The following is a 20,240-nucleotide window of genomic DNA, read 5'->3' on the forward strand; positions in this document are numbered from 1 at the left end:
ATCAGATAGGATGCTTCTGGCTGCAAGTAATAGAAAACCAATTCAAAGTAATATAAATAACATGGTCGTGTTTTACAGCACAGAATGGTAATGTGGTCCAGGGCCAAGACAGGTTTTAGTGTCTGATCTAGTAACTCAAGTATCTCCGTAAGGATCCACATTGTTTGTATATTTTGCTATCTACAAGGCTGGTTTATTCCTAAGGTTACCTCTCCTCATGGTCAAAAATTGGCTGCTAGTAATAATTTAGGTTACATTATTCCATGTTCACATTTAGCAGGAGCCAGGATGCCAGTGATGGTCTTTTCAGAAGAATGAAGAAACTTCCCAGAAACTCTTACATACCACTCTTCATGTCTCACAGATCAAAACTGGCTCACATGCCCATTCTAAGAACCATCATTATCAAGGACGATGAGATCATCCATAGTGCAAGCAGATCCATCCCTTGAACTAAGGTCAAATTTCCAATCTACATTGCTGCTACTCAGTAAGGAAAGGTAATTATAGAGTAATATATTACATCTACTCTTGGAAGACTCAGAGATATTTCATAATTTCTCTATTTACCTAATAAAACTGAGAACTCATGTGCCAAGCTTTATACAAGATGACTTGGATATAATCATGGAAAAGTCAGACATCATCTTGATGACATGGTTCTTCTGGTTTAGATGGGGAAAACAGACATTAACCAAATAATCAGCCAGCTGATTAATTACAAATGTGGCAAAAACTATAAAGCAAAATAATGCTATGAGAACAATTATAGGTGAACCTATTTTAGCAAAGGGTAAGGGAGGCTTCCTTGAAGAGGCATCATTCTAACTGCAACTTGAATGATGAACGGACAGAAGGCACGCAGGCACAGGGAGTGAGAGAATACCGGGGAAGGCTTTTTCAGGCAGAAAGCAGTTTTGTTATTGTATAGTTGAGTGCAGAAAAAGTAGAGCAGGATATGCCTTAAAGGCAGGACTGACAAGGATTCTGTGGGGAACTTTTAAGCCATTGTTACAAGTTTAGGACTTTATCCTAAAGGCAATGGGAAGCCACTGGAGGGTTAAACAGGACAGTGACAGAATTAGAGTTGTTTTAGAGCATTTTGGCTGCTCCTTCTGAAGGAAGAAGAATGGACTAGGAAAAGGTTAAGAGTAATCAGTAGATTAGCAAGAGTTAAAAGGTAGAGTAAAAAGATGAATAATTAAGAGTCTATTCCAGGAGGGCAGGGGAAAGAGGATGAACTCAATATGATGTTAATATAGGAAGAGGGGCGCCTGGGTGGCTCAGTCGGTTAAGCGGCCGACTTCGGCTCAGGTCATGATCTCGCGGTCCGGGAGTTTGAGCCCCACATCGGGCTCTGTGCTGACCGCTCAGAGCCTGGAGCCTGTTTCAGATTCTGTGTCTCCCTCTCGCTGACCCTCCCCTGTTCATGCTCTGTCTCTCTCTGTCTCAAAAATAAATAAAACGTTAAAAAAAAAATTAAAAAAAAAATATAGGAAGAAAAAAGCACAGTGATTCAAGTGGTATTTGAGATAATAAAATCAATAGGATTTGGTGATTGACAAGATGTGGGGAATCAGGGAAAGGAAGGTTTCAAGGGTGATTCCCAGGTCTCTAATATAAATTATTAGATAAAAGGTTATAGCACTTATTGAGATGTTAACATGTAAGGAGCCAGTTTTTCCTAGAAGATCAAAGTGTAGTTTTTAGACACACTGAAGTTTCTCTTTTACCTTGAGTGACCCTTCTTAAAAATTCTTATCTCCAGACAATTCCTTCTAGGACTGTTCCAATTCAAACAACTTAAAAAGTGGTATTTGCGCAAAGTGGGAAGAGGGAGGCAGAGGAATAGGACAGAACAGTATTTCTAAATCCTTAGAAATAGCTTCCTCCTTTCCCACGGGAAAATTACAAATTCTTACATGATACTACATGATACTGCTACTTTATTTATACTGACATTAAAATGCTAAAATTGTTTTGCAGTAAACATCACTAAAGCACTGAAAACTAAAAGACTCAATAACACAAATTTAAATTTAACAAGCAAGGTTCTTTCACATTTATCAGAAATATTCTGAAATATTTAAAAAACTGAGAGCTATAGCCTTTAAGAATATGTCATTTTAATTATAGCCGACCCTTGAACAATGTGGAGATTAGGGGCAAGAACACCTCCTGCCAAAGTTCAAACTCCACATATAACTTTTAGCCCCCCAAAGACTTAATAGCCTCTGTTGACCAGACACTGTACCAATATGTAGCTGAGTAACATATTATTTTATATTTTGTATGTATTATGTACTATATTCTTGTAACAAAGCTAAAGAAAAAAAATGTTAAAATCATAAATAAAATACACTTATAGTACTCAACTTACTGAAAAATCTGTTTATAAAGTGGATCTGTGCAGTTCAAGGGTCAAATGTATTTCTAATCATTGTATTTTTAAAATTCAAAACATAATTTAATTTTTAACATATTTCACAATATCAATATTTTATAAAATAAACACTCAAAAATGTTTACCATTTATTTTGCTTACCTCTAAAAGAAAATCCCCTAGATACTGAATTGGATAAAATGGAGCTTTAAAGTTGTCTTTTTCTTGCTCAGCCTTGATTCTTGCATTACTGGCAATCACATGAGTTATTTCACTTGGTGAGCTTTTTGGTAGAATAACATTTGCTTTTCCAGCCTCCAGAACTCTAAATAAAAATGTAAATAGTATAGAAAGTATTTTTTTAAAGTATATTCAGTCACATCATCTAAATCAATTACTTCCTTAGAGTAGGAGTAGAACTTTCTGAAAGAATTAAGTGCCCCTGGGCTATGTGAGTGTCATGGAGAATAAGTACTATAGTGATTTCTTAAATTATAAGTTGTTCAAAGATGTTCAAGAAATCATGATATTCTTTTTGCTTATCCATTTCTTGATATGGGAAATATTTTTAAGAATCAAGAATACTGACCTTATTCCCTAAGGAAAAGTCACCTCCGTAAGTCCAAAGAATAATGAAAGAAGTTTAGGGATGTAGCTACCTCAGAAGGCAACATACCTCCAAGGAAATCATTCTAAACCACTAAAAAAAAACTACAGTTGCCAGCATTCTTTTAAAAAATTAGTTTTTGATTAACTTTTAACATCCCCAAAGTTTCATGAAAGTTCTACTTGTGCCTAGGATATAGAAAGCCACAAGAGAACACTGCTATTATCTAACAATAAGAAAAAGCCAAATAATCTACAGAACCTTTAACCTTTCACGAACTATCAGAGAACTGAGGTAACAAGCCAACCAAGAAACTTAAATGTCCTTAAGAGTGATAATAATAAGCCCCTTTATGAAGAGAATGGACAGTCAAAACTATTTCATTTTGCCAGGGTGCTAGAGAGAAGTAGCTGCCATAAAAGTAGTAAGAATCAGATAAAATTCTAACAAATTTAAGAGTCAAGTGCAAGTACCATGACAATTTATAATATTTGGGAGTAAGTGACTCAAGCAAAGTCTGCAGTCACTTGCGAGCTCTTTGCCATAGGCCTCTATTAAGCATTTATGAAAAAGAATTAGGGCAGATACCAATGGGAGTCCCTACTCGTAGCACTGGTGGGTCAGTGGGGATTGGCTGCCATCAAGAGATAGACCTAAAACTAGGTCCACTTCCCTGGATTTTTCTCTCATATGAGGTAACATCTTAAGTCATGTGGTTAAGGTAAGAAGTCTTATACTTTCAGAACCCAGGAAAAGATGCACAGCTTCTGTTGGGAGAGTGTAAGTAAAACCCATGCGCCTTTGGGAAAGGAACAGGAAAATCTCCTGCTGCACAACCCAAAAAATAATTCACTATTTCTAGATAGGAAACAGAAACATAAACAAAAGCCATTTGTCCCTGCAGAAGGGACAGAAAAAATGCCAGCCAAACCTAGGTTCCTGCATCAATAGAAAGCAAAGATCTAATACTGGGACATAGGCTAGAAATTCTCTGTTGTCAAAACCCTAACAACACATACAAGGCAGAATTTCTCTGCCATGGGGGACTGAGACACAAATATTAACAAAGTCCCAACCTCAGACACCAAGAACACAAAGAATGCTTAAAACTGAAGCATATCCAGGGGTGCCTGGGTGGCTCAGTCGATTAAGTGTCTGACTCTTGATTTCAGCTCAGATCTTGATCTTGACGTCATGAGTTCAAGCCCCACATTGGGCTCCAAGCTGGGCATGGAGCCTACTTTAAAAAAAAAAAAAAAAAGAAAGAAAGAAAAAGACTGAAGTCTTTCTAGCAGAACCAAAAACACATCCACTCTTACCCCCAACCAGCTAGATATTAGTAACAAGCAAGACAGGGAGACAATGATGACAGAGTCCTTCTGTGACCTAGCAAACGCAGGGACTATTGAAAGCTGAAAGTGAGAAACATTGATTCAAACCCCTTCAGCAACCCAGGTCCCATGCCAAGGACAAAGAAACTGTATTCCATATACGGCTGGAGTAATCAGAAAGGATGCATTGAAGTAACTATAGCATTAAAAAAAACCCAGTGCCTGCTCAACAACTGACAAGATTAACTACCCATACTAACTACTTTACAGAAAAAGTAAGCCCATTGTTGGATAGAAGTATTTACCTCAGCCCCTATTGTACTGTGATATCTAAACATGCAATAAAAAAGATGTACACAAAAAGCAAGAAAAACAAACCACTGTCAAGAGACAAAGCAATATAAAGCATAGAGAGATGATCCACTTGTTGAAATTACCAGAAAGTGACTTTAAAATAACTATGACTGTGGGGCGCCTGGGTGGCTCAGTGGGTTAATAAGCCTCTGACTTCGGTTCAGGTCATGATCTCACGGTTCATGAGTTTGAGCCCCACGTCCGGCTCTGTGCTGACAGCTTGGAGCCTGGAGCCTGCTTCAGATTCTGTGTTTCCCTCTCTCCCTGCGCCTCCCATGCTCACGTTCTACGTCTCTCTCTCAAAAATAAATAAAAGTTAAAAAAAAAAAAACAACACTAAAATAACTATGACTGAAATGTTATACAATGGATAAAGTGATCAAATTGCATTAAGAGATTAGGAACTGTGCACAGAGTACATTAAAAATGGTAGAGGGGAACCTGGGTGGCTCAGTTGGTTAAGCAACTGACTCTTGATGTCAGCTCAGGTCATGATCTCACGGTTTCTGAGATCCAGCCCAGGACCAGGCTCTGTGCTGACAGTGCGGGGCTTGCCTGGGCTTCTCTCTCTTCCTCTCTCTCTGCCCCTCCCCTATTCTCTCTCTCTCAAAACAAACAAACAAACAAACAAACAAACAAACAAAGAAAACAAAATAGTTTAAAAATGACCCATGATCCCAAGATCATGGAATCAAGGTTTCCCTCGATATCTGCACTGGGTGTGAAGCCTGTTTAGGATTCTCCCTCCTGCTCTTTCTGCAGTTCCCCACTTGTGCAGGTGTATGCACATGCTCTCAAAAAAAAAAACAAAAAAAAACAAAAAAAAAAACTGATAGAAATAAAAGTTACTGTCAAAACAATAATCTTTTTGACAGGCTAATGAATAGATTGCAAACAAATGAAGAAGTAATCAACTTGATGATAGGTCAATAGAAATTATCCAACTGAAAACACAAAAATGGGAAAAAAAAGTTAAAAACAAAACAGAACATGCATAAACTGTGGAAATGAATTAAATGGTCTTAAACAAAGGTAACAGAGTGCAAGAAAAAGAACCCAACAGAAGAATTTAAAACTTGGTGGCTGAGAATTTTCCGTAGTTAATAAAAGATAAAAAAAACTACATGTCCAAGAAGCTCAGAGAACCCCATGCAAATGACATAAATAATTAGAATACACACACACCCACACACACACAAAAATTGCCAAAAAACAAAGGTAATATATTTTTAAATTTTAATTTCCAATTGTTCATCACTAGAATATAAAAACACCATTAATTTTGTACAGTGACTTATTATCCTGTCATCTTGCTAAATTCACTAATTAGTTCTAACAGCTTTTCTGGGTAAATTATTTATTATATGACCATACCTTTTAGAAATAAAGACATTTTTATTTCTTTATATCTGCCTCCATTCCTCTTATTCTCTTTGTCTTACCATATTGCCTAGTACCTGTAGCAAAATACTGAAAATAAATGGTCAGAGTGAGCATCCATTTCTTCATTCCTATTTAGGGAGGGAAAAAAATCCATGGTATGTAATTTATATATTTTTACAGTTGTCAGTTTTGCACATTGAAGACACAAAATTTTTAAAATATCTGAAGAATCTGCAATTATTAAAAATGGATAATACACTATGATGAAGTACAGTTTATCTCAGGAATACAAATTTGGTTTAACATTTAAATTGGTCAGGGGAGGAGTTAAGATGGTGGTATACTAGGCAGACCCTGGAAGTCTCATCCCCGGAACACAGCTACATCAATATCAAATCATTTTGAACACCTAGGAAATCAATCTGCGGATTAAGTGAAGATTCTGTATAACATCAAGGAGATTCGAATGTGGCAAGTATGCGGTGCGGAGAGGGGAACGGGGAGAGAGAAAAGCCACAATCCTGCAGGAGGTGGGAGGCCTTTTCACAGAGAGGAGAGAGAGTAGGTTGTTGGGTTTGCGCAAGAAAAGCACTCCTCCAAAACCACCGATGGGGGAATCATGAGGAACTGACTATCCCAAGTTTCTGCAACAGTGGAGCTGAAATTCTCAGTTTCTGGAAGTTTGTGCCATTCGCTGGAGTAGATCTGGGTGGGCAGCAAGTGCTTCTGGGGAGAAAGACGGGAAGACTGGGAATGGACAGCATGATGGGGGGATCCCCTGGGTCACAATGGGAGAGAAAGTTCCCCTTCCTGGAGTACATTTGGAAGACTGTATATTGCCTCTACAAGGACAAAAGACCTGGCTGGCACCTTTAAGCAACCTTCCTATGACAGAGACATAAGTGTGCACAGAAGGTGGTTAAAGTGCTCACAGCTTTTTGCTGTGCTTCTCTCTAACCTCCATGGGACTGCCCAGCCAAGGGACTACTTTCTGCAACAGAATGGCACCAGGCACATCACTGCAAGGAGGAGCGAGTCCATGCCCTGATGCGTCCTTTAAGATTTGGAGTTTTGGGGTGCCCGGGTGGCTCAGTTAAGCATCCGACTTCGTCTCAGATTGTGATCTCACAGTCCGTGAATTTAAGCCCTGTGTTGGGCTCTGTGCTGACAGCTCAGAGCCTGGATCCTGCTCCAGACTCTGTGACTCCCCCTCTCTCTCTGTCCCTTCTGAGCTCATGCTCTCTCTCAAAAATAAATAAATATTAAAAAATTTGTTTAATTTAAAAAAGTAAGAAGATTTGCAATTTTGAATCTCAGTTCTGTGCCAAAGATGAAACATAGGAGAGCTAGATGCTGGGCATGTCCACGGCCCAGGCATAGAAGGGTTGAGGGCAGGGACCTGATGGAAGCCTGGGACACAGAAGGGGAGAATGTACACTTGTGAGGGCTTCCTGAACAGCAGCAGGTGCAAGCTTTCCTTCCCAGGGACCAGAGAGCAGGTGAAGCCATCTTTTCCCACCCACCAGCATGGTCAGACTTCAGCAAGCAACATAGTGCTGCCAGTAGAGGCTGGAGCCACATATATCAAAACTCACTTTTCTGTGCCCTATAGGGAAATCTTTACAAGAGCCGGTCTGATTGTTAGACAGCGCAGCTGGCCTCTCCCCCAGAGGACCAATAAAGGACCCCACGTGCACCAAGTCTACTGTTCATAGAGTGCTCCAAAGCGTCAGCTTCAGTTCTGGTGGAAATAAGATCAGGCTTTTTTTCTTTCTTTTCTTTTTGAATCAGGATTATAATTTCTTTGTTCATTTGTTTTTTGTTTGTTTCTTTCCTTTTCTCGTTTTTTTGGATCTTTTTTTTTTTTTTTTTTGCTTTCTTTTTCTGTGGAATCTGGTTTTTTTTTTTTTGGTCCATTTTCTTTTTGTTTGTCCGTTTTTGTTGTTGTTATTATTGCTATTCTTTTTCCTGCTCTAGTTTTTGTAGAAGACTTTTCTTTCCTTTTTTTAATCAGGCTTATTATAACAAATGAACCAAAGCACACCTTGTTAATGGTCCAAACACTCCCCACTACAAGCAAAGAGGAACTCTGCAAAGGACTGACCTGGGGAAAAGAACAGCCAAATCACAATAGCAGAGTGCACAGGGCATATACCAGAAACACTTCTTAAAGCACCAGGCCCTGGACAGTGTATATCCCCCTTCTTAATATAGCATTGCACTCAGGAGCAGAAAACAAAACAAGTTTTTATATACCATGTAAAAGACAGAAACCTAGACAAAACGTTAAGACAGAAGAATTCTATTCCCAAGAAAGATCAGGAAGAAACTAAAACCAGGGATTTGCCTAAAACAGATATAAGTGATATACCTGAACAAGAATTTAGAACAATAGTGATAAGAACACCAGCTAGTTGAAAAAAATCATAGAAGACTCCAGAGAAACCCTTGCAGTAGAGATAGAAGACCTAAAAACTACTCAGGCTGAAATAAAAATGCTATAACTGAGATGCAAATCCTACTGGATATAATTACAATGAGAATGGAAGATGCAGAGAATCAGATAGGTAAACAGAAGATAAAATTATGGAAAAGAACCAAGCTAAAAAGGAGAGGTCAAGAAATAAGTGACTCTCTAAAATGCAGTAAGATGCGTATCATAGGAGTCCCAGAAGAAGAGCTGGAAAAAGGGATAGAAAGTTTATTTGACCAAATTATAGCTTAGAACTTCCATAATCTGGGGAAGAAAACAGGCATTATTCAAGTATAAGAGGCAAAGAGAACTCCCCTTGAAATCAACAAAAACAGGTCAACACCAAAACATACATTATAGTGAAACTTAGAAAATAAAAAGATAAAAGAGAGAACTCTGAAAGTAGCTAGGGACAAAAGGTCCTTAACAGACAAAGGTAGACACACATAAGGTGAGCAGCAGACCTATCCACAGAAGCTTGTCAAACCAGAAGGGAGCAGCATGATACACATAACATGCTAAAGGGGAAAAATATGCAGCCAAAAGAATACTTTATCCAGCAACGATATCATTGAGAATAGAAGGAGAGATAAAGAGTTTCTAAGACAAGCAAAAACTAAAGTTCTTGAACACTAAACCAGCTCTGCAAGGATTATTAAAGGGGACCCTTGGAGCGGGAAAGAGACCAAAAGCAACAAAGACTAGAAAGGAACAGAGACAATCTACAGGCACAGTGACTTAACAGGGAATACAAGAGCACTAAATTCATATCTATCAATAATTATTCTGAATATAAATGGACTAAATTCTCCAATCAAAAGACACAGCATATCAGAATGGACAAAAACAAGACCCAACTACATGCACTTACAAGAGACATATTTTACACCCAAAGACACCTTCAAATTGAAAGTGGGGGGGGGGGGATGGAGAACCATTTATCATGCTAATGGATATCAAAAGAAAGCTGGAGTAACCATACTTAGACAAACTAGATTTTGAACAAAAGACTATATAAGAGATGAAGAAGGGCACTATGTCATAATAAAGGGGGTATATCCAACCAGAAGATCTAACAATTGTAAATACTATGCCCCCAAATTGAAAGCAGCCAAATGTATAAATGAATTAATAACAAAGAAATTCATCGATAATCACATAATAGCAGGGGATTTTAACACCCCACTTACAGCAATGGACAGATCATCTAAGGAGATCAACAAGCAAACAATGGCTTTGAATGACACACTGGACCAGATGGACTTAACATATATTCACATTTCACCCTAAAGCAGCAGAATACAAACTCTTTTTAAGTGCACATATTCTCCAGAATAGACTCACACTGGGTAACAAATCAGGCCTCAACCAGTACAAAAAGACTGAGATCCTATCAGGCATATTTTCAGACCACAACGCTATGAAACTTGAAGTCACTCATGAGAAAAAATTTGGAAAGACCACCAATACATGGAGGTTAAAGAACATCTTATTAAAGAATGAATGGGTTAACCCAGAAAATTAAAGAAGAAATTAAAAAATACATGAAAGCCAAAGAAAATGAAAACATGACAGTCTAAAACCTTTGGGATGCAGCAAAGGCGGTCCTAAGAGGGAAGTATATAGCAATTCAGGCCTTCCTCAAAAAGGAAGCAAAGTCTCAAATACACAACCTAGCCTTACACCTAAAGGATCTGGAAAAATAACGGTAAATGAAGCCCAAAACCAGCAGAAAAAGGGAAATAATAAAATTTAGAGCTGAAATAAATCACATAGGAATAATTAAAAAAAAAAAAAAGGTAGAACAGATAGATAAAACTAATAGTTGGTTCTTGAACAGAACCATAACCAGTAAAGAAATTCAATCAGTAATCAAAAATCTCCCAACAGACAAGAGTCCAGGGCCAGATGACTTCCCAGGGGAATTCTACCAAACATTTAAAGAAATAATACCTATTTTTTCAAAACCATTCTAAAAAACAGAAACAGAAGGAAAACTTCCAAACTCATTCTAGGAGGCCAGTATTTCCTTGATTCCAAAACCAAAGAAGTCACTAAAAAGAATTACAGACCAATATCCCTGATGTACATCAAAACAAAATTCTCTACAAGATACTAGCAAGTCCAAGAGTACATTAAAAGAATTATGATAAATCAATATCATATATTAATAAAAGAAACGATAACCAAATGATCCTCTCAATAGATGCAGAAAAAGCATTTGACAAAATACAGCATCCTTTTATTCGTAAACACCCTCAAGAAAACAGGGATAAAAGGAATGTATCTCAACATCATAAAGGCCATAATAGAAAGACTAACAACTACTCTCATCCTCAGTGGGGAAATACTGAGAGCTTTCTCCCTAACGTCAGGAACAAGAAAGGGCCATCCACTCTCACCAGTGTTGTTCAACATAGTACTAGAAATCCTAACCTCAGTTATCAGACAACAAAAAGAAAAGGCATTCAAACTGGCAAGGAAGAAGTCAAACTCTCACTCTCTGCAGATGACTTGATCCTTTATCTGGAAAACCTGAAAGACTCCACCAAAAAATTGCCAGAACTGATACACGAATTCAGCAAAGTGGCAGGATACAAAGTCAATGTGTGAAAATGTGCTGCATTTTATACACCAATAATGAAGCAGCAGAAGGAGAAATTAAGGAATTGATCCCATTTACAATTGCACGAAAAACCTTCAGACTAGGAATAAATCCAACCAAAGAGGTAAAAGATCTGTACTCTGAAAACTATAGAACACTTATGAAAGAAACTGAAGATGACACAAAGAAATGGAAGAACATTCCACGCTTATGAATCAGAAGAGCAAATATTGTTAAAATGTCTATACTACTGAAAGCATTCTACACATTCAGTGCAATCCCCAGTGTAAAATACCAGTGCAAATCCCCAGTGCAAAATACCACCAGCATTTTTCACATAGCTAGAGCAAACAATCCTAAAATTTGTATGGAACCAGAGAAGAACCTGAATAAGCAAAGTTATGTTGAAAAAGAAAACCAAAGCTGAAGGCATCACAATTCCAGACTTCAAGTTACATCACAAAGCTGTAGTCATCAAGACAGTATAACACTGGCACAAAAACAGACACAGAGATCCACGGAACAGAATAGAAAACCCGGAAATACACCCACATCTATATGGTCAACTCATCTTCGACAAAGCAGGAAAGAATATCCAATGGGAAATATAGTCTCTTCAACAAATAGTGTTGGGAAAACTGGACAGCAACATGCAAAGGAATGAAATTAAACCACTTTCTTAATACCACACGCTAAAATAAATTCGAAATGGATCAAAGACCTAAATGTGAGACAGGAAACCATCAAAATCCTACAGGAGAGCACAGGCAACCATCTTTTTGACCAGAGTTGTAGCAACTTCTTACTAGACACATCTCCAGAGGCCAGGAAAACAAAAGCAAACATGAACTAGTGGGACTTCACCAGGATAAAAAGTTTCTGCACAGCTAGGAAACAATCCATAAAACTAAAAGGCAGCCTCGAGAATGGGAGAAGATATTTGCAAATGACATCATCTAGTAAAGAATTAGTACCCAAAACCTATAAAGAGCTTATCAAACACCCCCAAAAAACCAAAAAATCCAGTAAAGAAATAGGCAGAAGACATGAATAAATACTTCTCCGAAGAAGACCTACAAATGGCTAACAGCCACATGAAAAAATGCTCAACATCACTCATCATCAAGAAAATACAAATCAAAACCACAATGAGATACCACCTCACAACTATTGGAATGGCTAAAATTAATAACTCAAATCAAGAGATACTGGCAAAGATGTGGGAAAAGGGGAACATGCTTACCTGTTGGTGGGAATGCAAACTGGCGCAGGCACTCTGGAATACAGTATGGAGGTTCCTCAGAAAGTTAAAGCTAGAACCACACTATGGTCCAACAATTACACTACTAGGCATTTATCTAAAGGATACAAAAATACTGATTTGAAGGGGCACATGCACCCCAATATTTATAGCAGCACTATAAACAATAGTCACATTATGGAAAGAGCCTAAATGTCCATCAACTGATAAATGGATAAAGAAGATCTGGTAAATACATACAATGAAATATTACCCAGCCATTAAAATGAATGAAATCTTGCCACTGCAAGGACATAAATGGAACTAGAGTATATTATGCTAAATGAAGCAAGTCAGTTAGAGAAATACAAATATCATAATTTCACTCATATGTGTGTGGCATTTAGGAGACTGAACAGATTAACGTAGGGGAAGGGAAGGAAAATAAAATTAAGATAAAAATAGGGAGAGGCAAACCATAAGAGACTCTTAACTAAGGAGAACAAACTGAGGGGTGCTGGAGGGGAAGTAGGAGGGAGGATGGGCTAAACGGGCTAAGGAAGGCACTTGTAGGGATGAGCGCTGGGTGTTATCTGTAAGTGATGAATAACTAAATTCTATTCCTGAAACCAATACTACACTGTATGTAACTAACTGGAATTACATATAATCAAAATAATTTACCGTATTAACAGAGTAAAGGAAAAATGCTGATTATCTCAACAGATGCAACAGCATATGTTCAATATTTATTATCATGAAAACTGTAATACCTTAATGACAGAATCAAAGACTTGGAGAGATATGGTGTATATAGGTAGGACAACTCAGTATTGTTAAGATCTCAATTCTTCCCAATTTGACCTATAGATCCAATAAAATCCTAATCAGAATCCCAGCTGTTTTTTTTTTTTTGTAGGAATTGACAAGGTGGTTCTAAAATGTATAAGGAAATAAATATTCCAGAATCACCAAAAACATTTTGAGTAAGACAAATTTGGAGGACTCACTCCACCTGACTTTATGACTCATTATAAAGCTATAGGAACCAAAACTGTATGTTTTTGGTATAAGGCAGACACAGACACCAGTGGAGTAAAAAGCCCAGAAATACACAACACAACTAGTCAAGTGATATTTGGACAACAGTGTCAAAGTAATTGCACAGCAACTGAAATCTTACACAACTTCAGAAAATAGTTTGGCATTTTCCTATAATGTTAAATATACAACTGCCATCTCAGTCAGCAATTTCATTCTTGGTATTTACCCAAGAGAGATAAAAACAAATATACATGAAGACTTGTACTCAAATGTTCATGGCAGCTTTGTTTATATTAGCACAAATGAAAAAAACAAAAACAAAGACAAAAAACAAATGTCTATCAATGAGTGAATAAACAGCAATACATCTGCTAAGTGAAATACTACTAAGCAACAAAAAGTAATGAATCTGGATGATACAATAACCTGGATGAATCTCAAAAATAATGAGTTAAGCAAATGAAACTATATCAAAGGAGTATATACAGAATTCCATTCACATGAACTTAAAAAAAGAAAAGACAAATTTAATGTGTGGTGGGTGACACAAAAGAAGTTAATGGTTGTCTTACATTGGTGGGGCAAAATTAAATGTGCAATGACACAAGGGAACATTGTAGAATTACATAATTGTTACAGATCTTGACAGTAGTGTGGGTGTGGGTGTGTGTGGGGGAAACATGGGTATATAAATTTGTCCAAATTCATCAAAATGTATACTTAAAATGTATACATTTTACTTACCTATAAATAAAACTTCTGTACAGGTGACAAAAGGCCCTTGCATCACCCCTAATAGTTATCACAGTCCCAGAATACAGTTTACTCAGAAGACTTTTAAAAATACGATGTAAAAAACAGGAAGAAACAAAGGAAACAGTATGAACCATGAAGCCTGCACTATATAGACCCAGAAAAAGCCTTGGTAATACTTATAAAATTTTAAATTGCTTCAAAACTAAAATCAAAATCTTTTAAGTTTTATTTTGCTTGAGTTACCCAAAACAAATAACATGGAAAGTTAAACAGAAACCCCAAGAGTAATCTAAATCAATACTATAAAATAGATTTTGTTCCAGTAGACACATATACTTAAATGTACAGAATGACTTAACTCTGAGTTTAAAGAGTAAATCATCATGGCTCAATTGGACTAAATCACAAATTACAAAGAAATTCAAAAAGGTATTCATGCAAACCAAAATTATTTTCTTTTGTTCATTGCTTTAGCTTTCATGAGATTGAACTCATCTTACCTTACAAGAGAATCACTTCGTTTATCAGCTCTAACAAGGAGGACAACTTTCCATCTATGGAAGGCTCCTGGAGCACCAGTGCGTTTCAGCTCTTCACGCCATCTTTTAGGTGCAGATTGCATTTGAGGCGAATAATGAGAGTCTTTTTCAATTTTATAGCCCCATTCATAAGTTGTTTCATCAAGCCATCTGCCACTTTTGGCACTATGAATTATGTAGTCCTTAGTTAGTACCCACTTTCCTAGAAAGCAAATCAACTGTCAGTCACAAAATAATTTTGTTTCTAATGAATGGTAAACAATAAGGACTAAATATCAAATAAAGTTTGACCTTTTTCAACATGAGACCTTTAGGCTATGTTACCAACACGATCTCTGAATTATGTTTGTTTCCCCAAATTTTTGGTAGAGGGTTACAATGTCACTGAACATTGTATGCAATTTTTCCCATAATAATTCTAAGTCTAAAAACATTACTGAAGAAAATACAAACCCAAGGCTTAATAAAATACAAGTGGTATTACTTAAATTATGTCTACTATTACTATTCACCAATTTGGCTGAGATTTATATTTTTCCTCCTATGCTAATAACTTTTGCAATGATGTTTACAGCAACGTTACACTTTGTAAAAGAAATTTACAAACACTCTTGCACCTTCTTTAACTGGGCATCAGTAATTGTTTTCAACAGCATGGACAGTATAGGTTTTCATTTTCAGATATAAAAATAAATCCAAGTATCCTTTTGGTGAGTTATTCTAAAAAATAATAAATTTACTGGCATTATATATAATTTTTTTCTGAAAATTAGTGGACTGATGACATGCCAGATCAATCACAGTAAAAGAAACAATAAAAGGAACATCAAGGATGACAAAGATAGAAGGGAGGACACTAAATCCCAAGTTGGACTTAGGGAATTTAAAATCTTAGAAAAACAAAACAGCATGATCATTGCTTCATAGCATGGGTGGGAACAGAGGCAGTAGAAAGAGAACAAAGTCTCTTTTCAACAACAGATCAAAGAAAACTTGACTAGAACAGTTCACTGAAGCTTCAAGAAAAGCTTTTTTTTTTTTTTTGGCATTTTGTGCCTATCTTTTTTGTTAATTTTTTTTTTCTGACATAAAACATTTATGTAAGACACTAAGTCTTTGGTAAAGTTAAGGATTTCTGCCTCTTTGATACATTTTCGTGTGTTACAAAGTTTTCCTTAGAAAAATAAAACAAAAAAATATTATAACATATTTTCAGAAAAATATCAGGAAAAACCACATTTATTTGATATAATAAGCATACTATCTTTTGGTGATGAAGGTACTTCTTTTTTCACATGAAGATTTTCATTCAAGTAGGAAAGTAGTTAATTTACCTGCTGCACAAGCTGCTAAAAACTTTTCACTTTTACACAAGCGTTCAGCTATAAGATGTGTACAATTTTTGTATTTCTGGAAGAAAAAAATCCAAGTGAAGAAACGTTACTAAGGTAAGATTTCCTTTATAGCACATTTATTTTATTCTTATAATATCAAGAGGACATTTTATCATTCTTAGGCCAATATTATTTTTCAATTCTATTTTATTTATTTATTTTTTTTTTTTTAAATTTTTTTTTTTCCAACGTTTTTTTTTAATTTATTTTTGGGACAGAGAGAGACAGAGCATGAACGGGGGAGGGGCAGAGAGAGAGGGAGACACAGAATGGGAAACAGGCTCCAGGCTCCGAGCCATCAGCCCAGAGCCTGACGCGGGGCTCGAACTCACGGACCGCGAGATCGTGACCTGGCTGAAGTCGGACGCTTAACCGACTGCGCCACCCAGGCGCCCCTTTCAATTCTATTTTAAATAGTTGGTAAGTTTCTGTACTCACCTCACTCTTAATAAAAGTGCAATCTAGTTTTAAAAGCAATTTGCCTAGAGCTTCCTTTTCTTCCATCTTAAATCCCGTCATCTGGATGATATGCTTTGGAGCACCATCTTCCATCTAACATACATACACATAAAGATAAAACATGTTAAAGATATTATTCACAGGATTGACATTTTTTTAACTATGAGTGCAAAAAATAAAAAAAATAAAACTTAAACATAAAAAGAATTAAACATCTAAGGCTATATTGTCAATACCACTGTTAAGATTGCTTATGTTCAATAGAAATTGGTTTATAAAGTTATCTTCTCAAAATACAACTGTAAATAGATTTTTTTTTCTATCTTGAACACTGAAAGTTTCCATGAGAACATCACTTGACACTAAAACACTGATGAATGAATACAATTCTTCAGAAGGGGATATTTAAACAATATTAGTATAATAATACTAGCTTCGTTTTAAAAGCACTCTTTGTTAAAGTCTTATGCAACAAGTACAATATGGACAATGAAACCTAATCTTACCTTATAACAATTTTTAAGGTGCTTATGGATATATATTGAGAGTATGTGTAAGTAAGTAGAGATGATAAAACTTATGGTCCCACATCAATTACACCAAGTAACTTAGTATAGTAAGTAGGTACATATAATGAACCTGGATTCTATTCCCAATATACATTTCTTAACTCTGCTATACGTTAGTTTCATCACCTACAAAATAAACTGAAAAAAAAAATCAGTTTTCAAGTTTATTTTACTTATTTTTTTTATGTTTATTTATTTTTGAGAGAGAGAGAGACAGAGCAGGGGAGGGGCAGAGAGAGAGGGAGACACAGAATCTGAAGCAGGCTCCAGGCTCTGAGCCATCAGCACAGAGCCTGATGTGGGGCTCGAACTCACCAACTGTGAGGTCATGACCTGGGCCGAAGTCGGACGCTTAACCAACTGAGCCACCTAGGCGCCCCTCAAATTTATTTTAGTAGGAACCTTAATCTACATTTAAATGTTATTCATAAAACATTTTGTTTTTGAAGAGGCACATTTATTAAGCAAAAAAGATTACACCTCACTGTATTTTTATTTATTTTTTAAATGTGTTTTTAAAAAAGTTAATTTACTTATTTTGGGAGAGAGAGAGAGAGAGAGAGAGAGAGAGAGAGAGAGAGAACAAGCAGGGAAGGGTCAGGGAGAGAGAGGATCCCAGGCAGGCTCCGTGCTGCCAGCACTGAGACCAATGTGGGGCTTGAACTCAGAAACTCTGAGACCTTAGCTGAGATCAAGAGTCAGATGCTTTACCTGCTGAGACACTCAGGCGCCCTCACAGTATTTTTAATTAGAATGCAGAATTTTGTTTGTTTACATGACATCAGAACTTCAGAACTAGATAGTATCATATAGAAAATCTACTTTCTCTTTATAGATGAAGAAAGCAGGGACTAGAGAAATTGGTAATTTTTCATTTCTCTAACAATTATGTCACTATGGCTCTAAATTAGTGTTTAATTAATGCCGTAGAGCAAAAGCAGGTGACCCTTTAAAGACAATTAAAAGGAAACTAAAAAAATTATACCTGTTTGAGGCCGGGAATAGTAACAGACAGCTGGTGACAAGTGTTACATAGAACAAGACGAGTATAAAGACAAGTGTTCTTTATAGAAAGTCTAGTGTCAAAGACCAAACGTATATAGGTACTAAATATATATGAACTATACATACATATATGTATTTAAGTAAAAGTTGAGATTCATTCTTGAGTAAAACCTGAAAGAAAGTCTCACTGTGAACAATTAAAAGCACTATTCAGGGTTATGAGTGAAGCTTCATTTTCTTTGCTTAAGGTTTCTAAGAGGAAGAACTTCAGCTGGAAATAAGCCTGGTTTCTCTCTACCCTTCATCACTCCTTGCTTTGGGAGGAGAAGTTACCTGAGAGAACTAACTGGATATGTATGCTTTGCTGGACCATCCTCTTGCAAAGACAAGTTCCTATTAATGCTTTCTGACATGTCCCAAGAAACTGCCAGTAGTAATCCTGCAGTGTGGGGGGTAAATGAATTCTGAGATTAGGTATTAAGAAGCACACTTGAGTTACACAAAGCTAACTCTTCCAAACCAATTTTTAATCAGTAAAAAAGCTGATATTTTGGCCCCAAAATAATGAATTTTCTTATTTCTCTAGTGGCTCCAAAAGAGGGAAAGGGATGTAATGCATTAACCCTTTAAAATCCTAAAAATCAAGATACTTAACATAAAGAATGTGTCTCTAAGGATAAGGTTCCTCAATGAAACATTTTTTTTAAAGTTAAAAGGTTCTGGTACAAAATTACAAAATGCACAAAACAGGGCTTGTTATCATATGAAAAACCACTCATGAAAATACAATCAACACTAAGTAAATTATAAGTGGCTTCTTGCAGAAGGAACTCCTAATAAATCTCTTTAACCATGTTTATGGGATATATGACATAGCTGCTGAGTGATAATATCCACTTATATAGACTGGTAATACATAAAAACTTTACGAAGAATATGCTCTGTTGCTTGAAACAATGACTCAGTTTGATGCAGAACACATTAACACATGTAGAATAAAGCCACAAGTGGATTACAAGGCATATGACCACAAGTAGGGAGAAATGCTGCTTCTATTAATTCTATGGATATAAATAAATCCTTCAGGCAAATTTCCTTTAAAAAATGATAGGTCCTCCTTGAAAAAGAAAGCAAAGCTGGAGGCTTCACAGTTCCAGACTTAAGTTATATTACAAAGCTATAGTGATCAAAACAGTATAGTACTGGCACAAAAATAGACACATCAGTGGAACAGACTAGAAAGTCAGAAATGAATCAACAAATATATGGTCAACTAATCTCTGACAAACCAGGAAAGAATATCCAACGGGAAAAAGATGGTCACTTCAACAAATGATGCTGGGAAAACTGGACAGCAACATGCAAAAGAATGAAACCGGAACATTTCCTGACACAGGACACAAAAATAAATTCAGCATGGATGAAAGACCTAAATGTGAGACCTGAAACTATAAAAACCCTAGAGGAGAACAGAGGCAGTAACCTTTTTCTAGATAGGTCTCCTGAGGCAAGGGACAAAAGCAAAAATAAAATATTGGGACTTCATCAAAATAAGCTTCTGCACAGAAAAGTAAACAATCAATAAAACTAAGGCAATTTAGGAACGGGAGAAGACATTTGCAAATGAAATATCTGATAAAGGGTTAGTATCCAAAATATATAAAGAATTTATAGAACTCAACATGCAAAAAAACCCAAATAATCTAATTAGAAAATGGGCAGAAGACATGATAGACATTTTCCTAAAGAACACATCCAGATGGACAAGAGACACATGAAAAGATGCTCAACATCACTGATCATTAAGGAAATACAAATCAAAACCATAAGATATCACCTCACATGGGACAGAATGGCTAAAATCAACAATATGAGAAACAACAGCTGTTGGTGAGGATGTGGAGAAAGCAGAACCCTCTTGCACTGTTGGTGAGAATGCAAACTGGTGCAGTCACTCTGGACAACAGTATAGAGGTTCCTCAAAAAGTAAAAAATAGACCTACCCTATGATCCAGCAATTGCAATAGTAGATATTTACCCGAAGAATAAAAAAATATATATACTAATTTTTTATTGGGGATAAATGTACCCCAATGTT

General features: G+C 36.4%; 1 protein-coding gene across 3 annotated transcripts in view; it reads right to left on the reverse strand.

Moving 5' to 3' along the window:
* The window catches only part of SLF1 (SMC5-SMC6 complex localization factor 1), an 83,909-nt gene that overhangs the window by 55,527 nt on the left and 8,142 nt on the right, over positions 1 to 20,240 (reverse strand). For all 3 annotated transcript variants that reach the window (XM_058681481.1, XM_058688560.1, XM_058736975.1), the window contains exons 2-5: positions 16,548 to 16,661; positions 16,050 to 16,125; positions 14,677 to 14,917; positions 2,546 to 2,708 (exon numbers count right to left, since the gene is read on the reverse strand). In XM_058681481.1, coding sequence (XP_058537464.1) covers positions 2,546 to 2,708; positions 14,677 to 14,917; positions 16,050 to 16,125; positions 16,548 to 16,661 — 594 coding nt within the window. The remainder of the gene's footprint in view (positions 1 to 2,545; positions 2,709 to 14,676; positions 14,918 to 16,049; positions 16,126 to 16,547; positions 16,662 to 20,240) is intronic.

This window comes from Neofelis nebulosa, chromosome 1, assembly GCF_028018385.1.
Source record: "Neofelis nebulosa isolate mNeoNeb1 chromosome 1, mNeoNeb1.pri, whole genome shotgun sequence".
Taxonomy (NCBI): domain Eukaryota; kingdom Metazoa; phylum Chordata; class Mammalia; order Carnivora; family Felidae; genus Neofelis; species Neofelis nebulosa.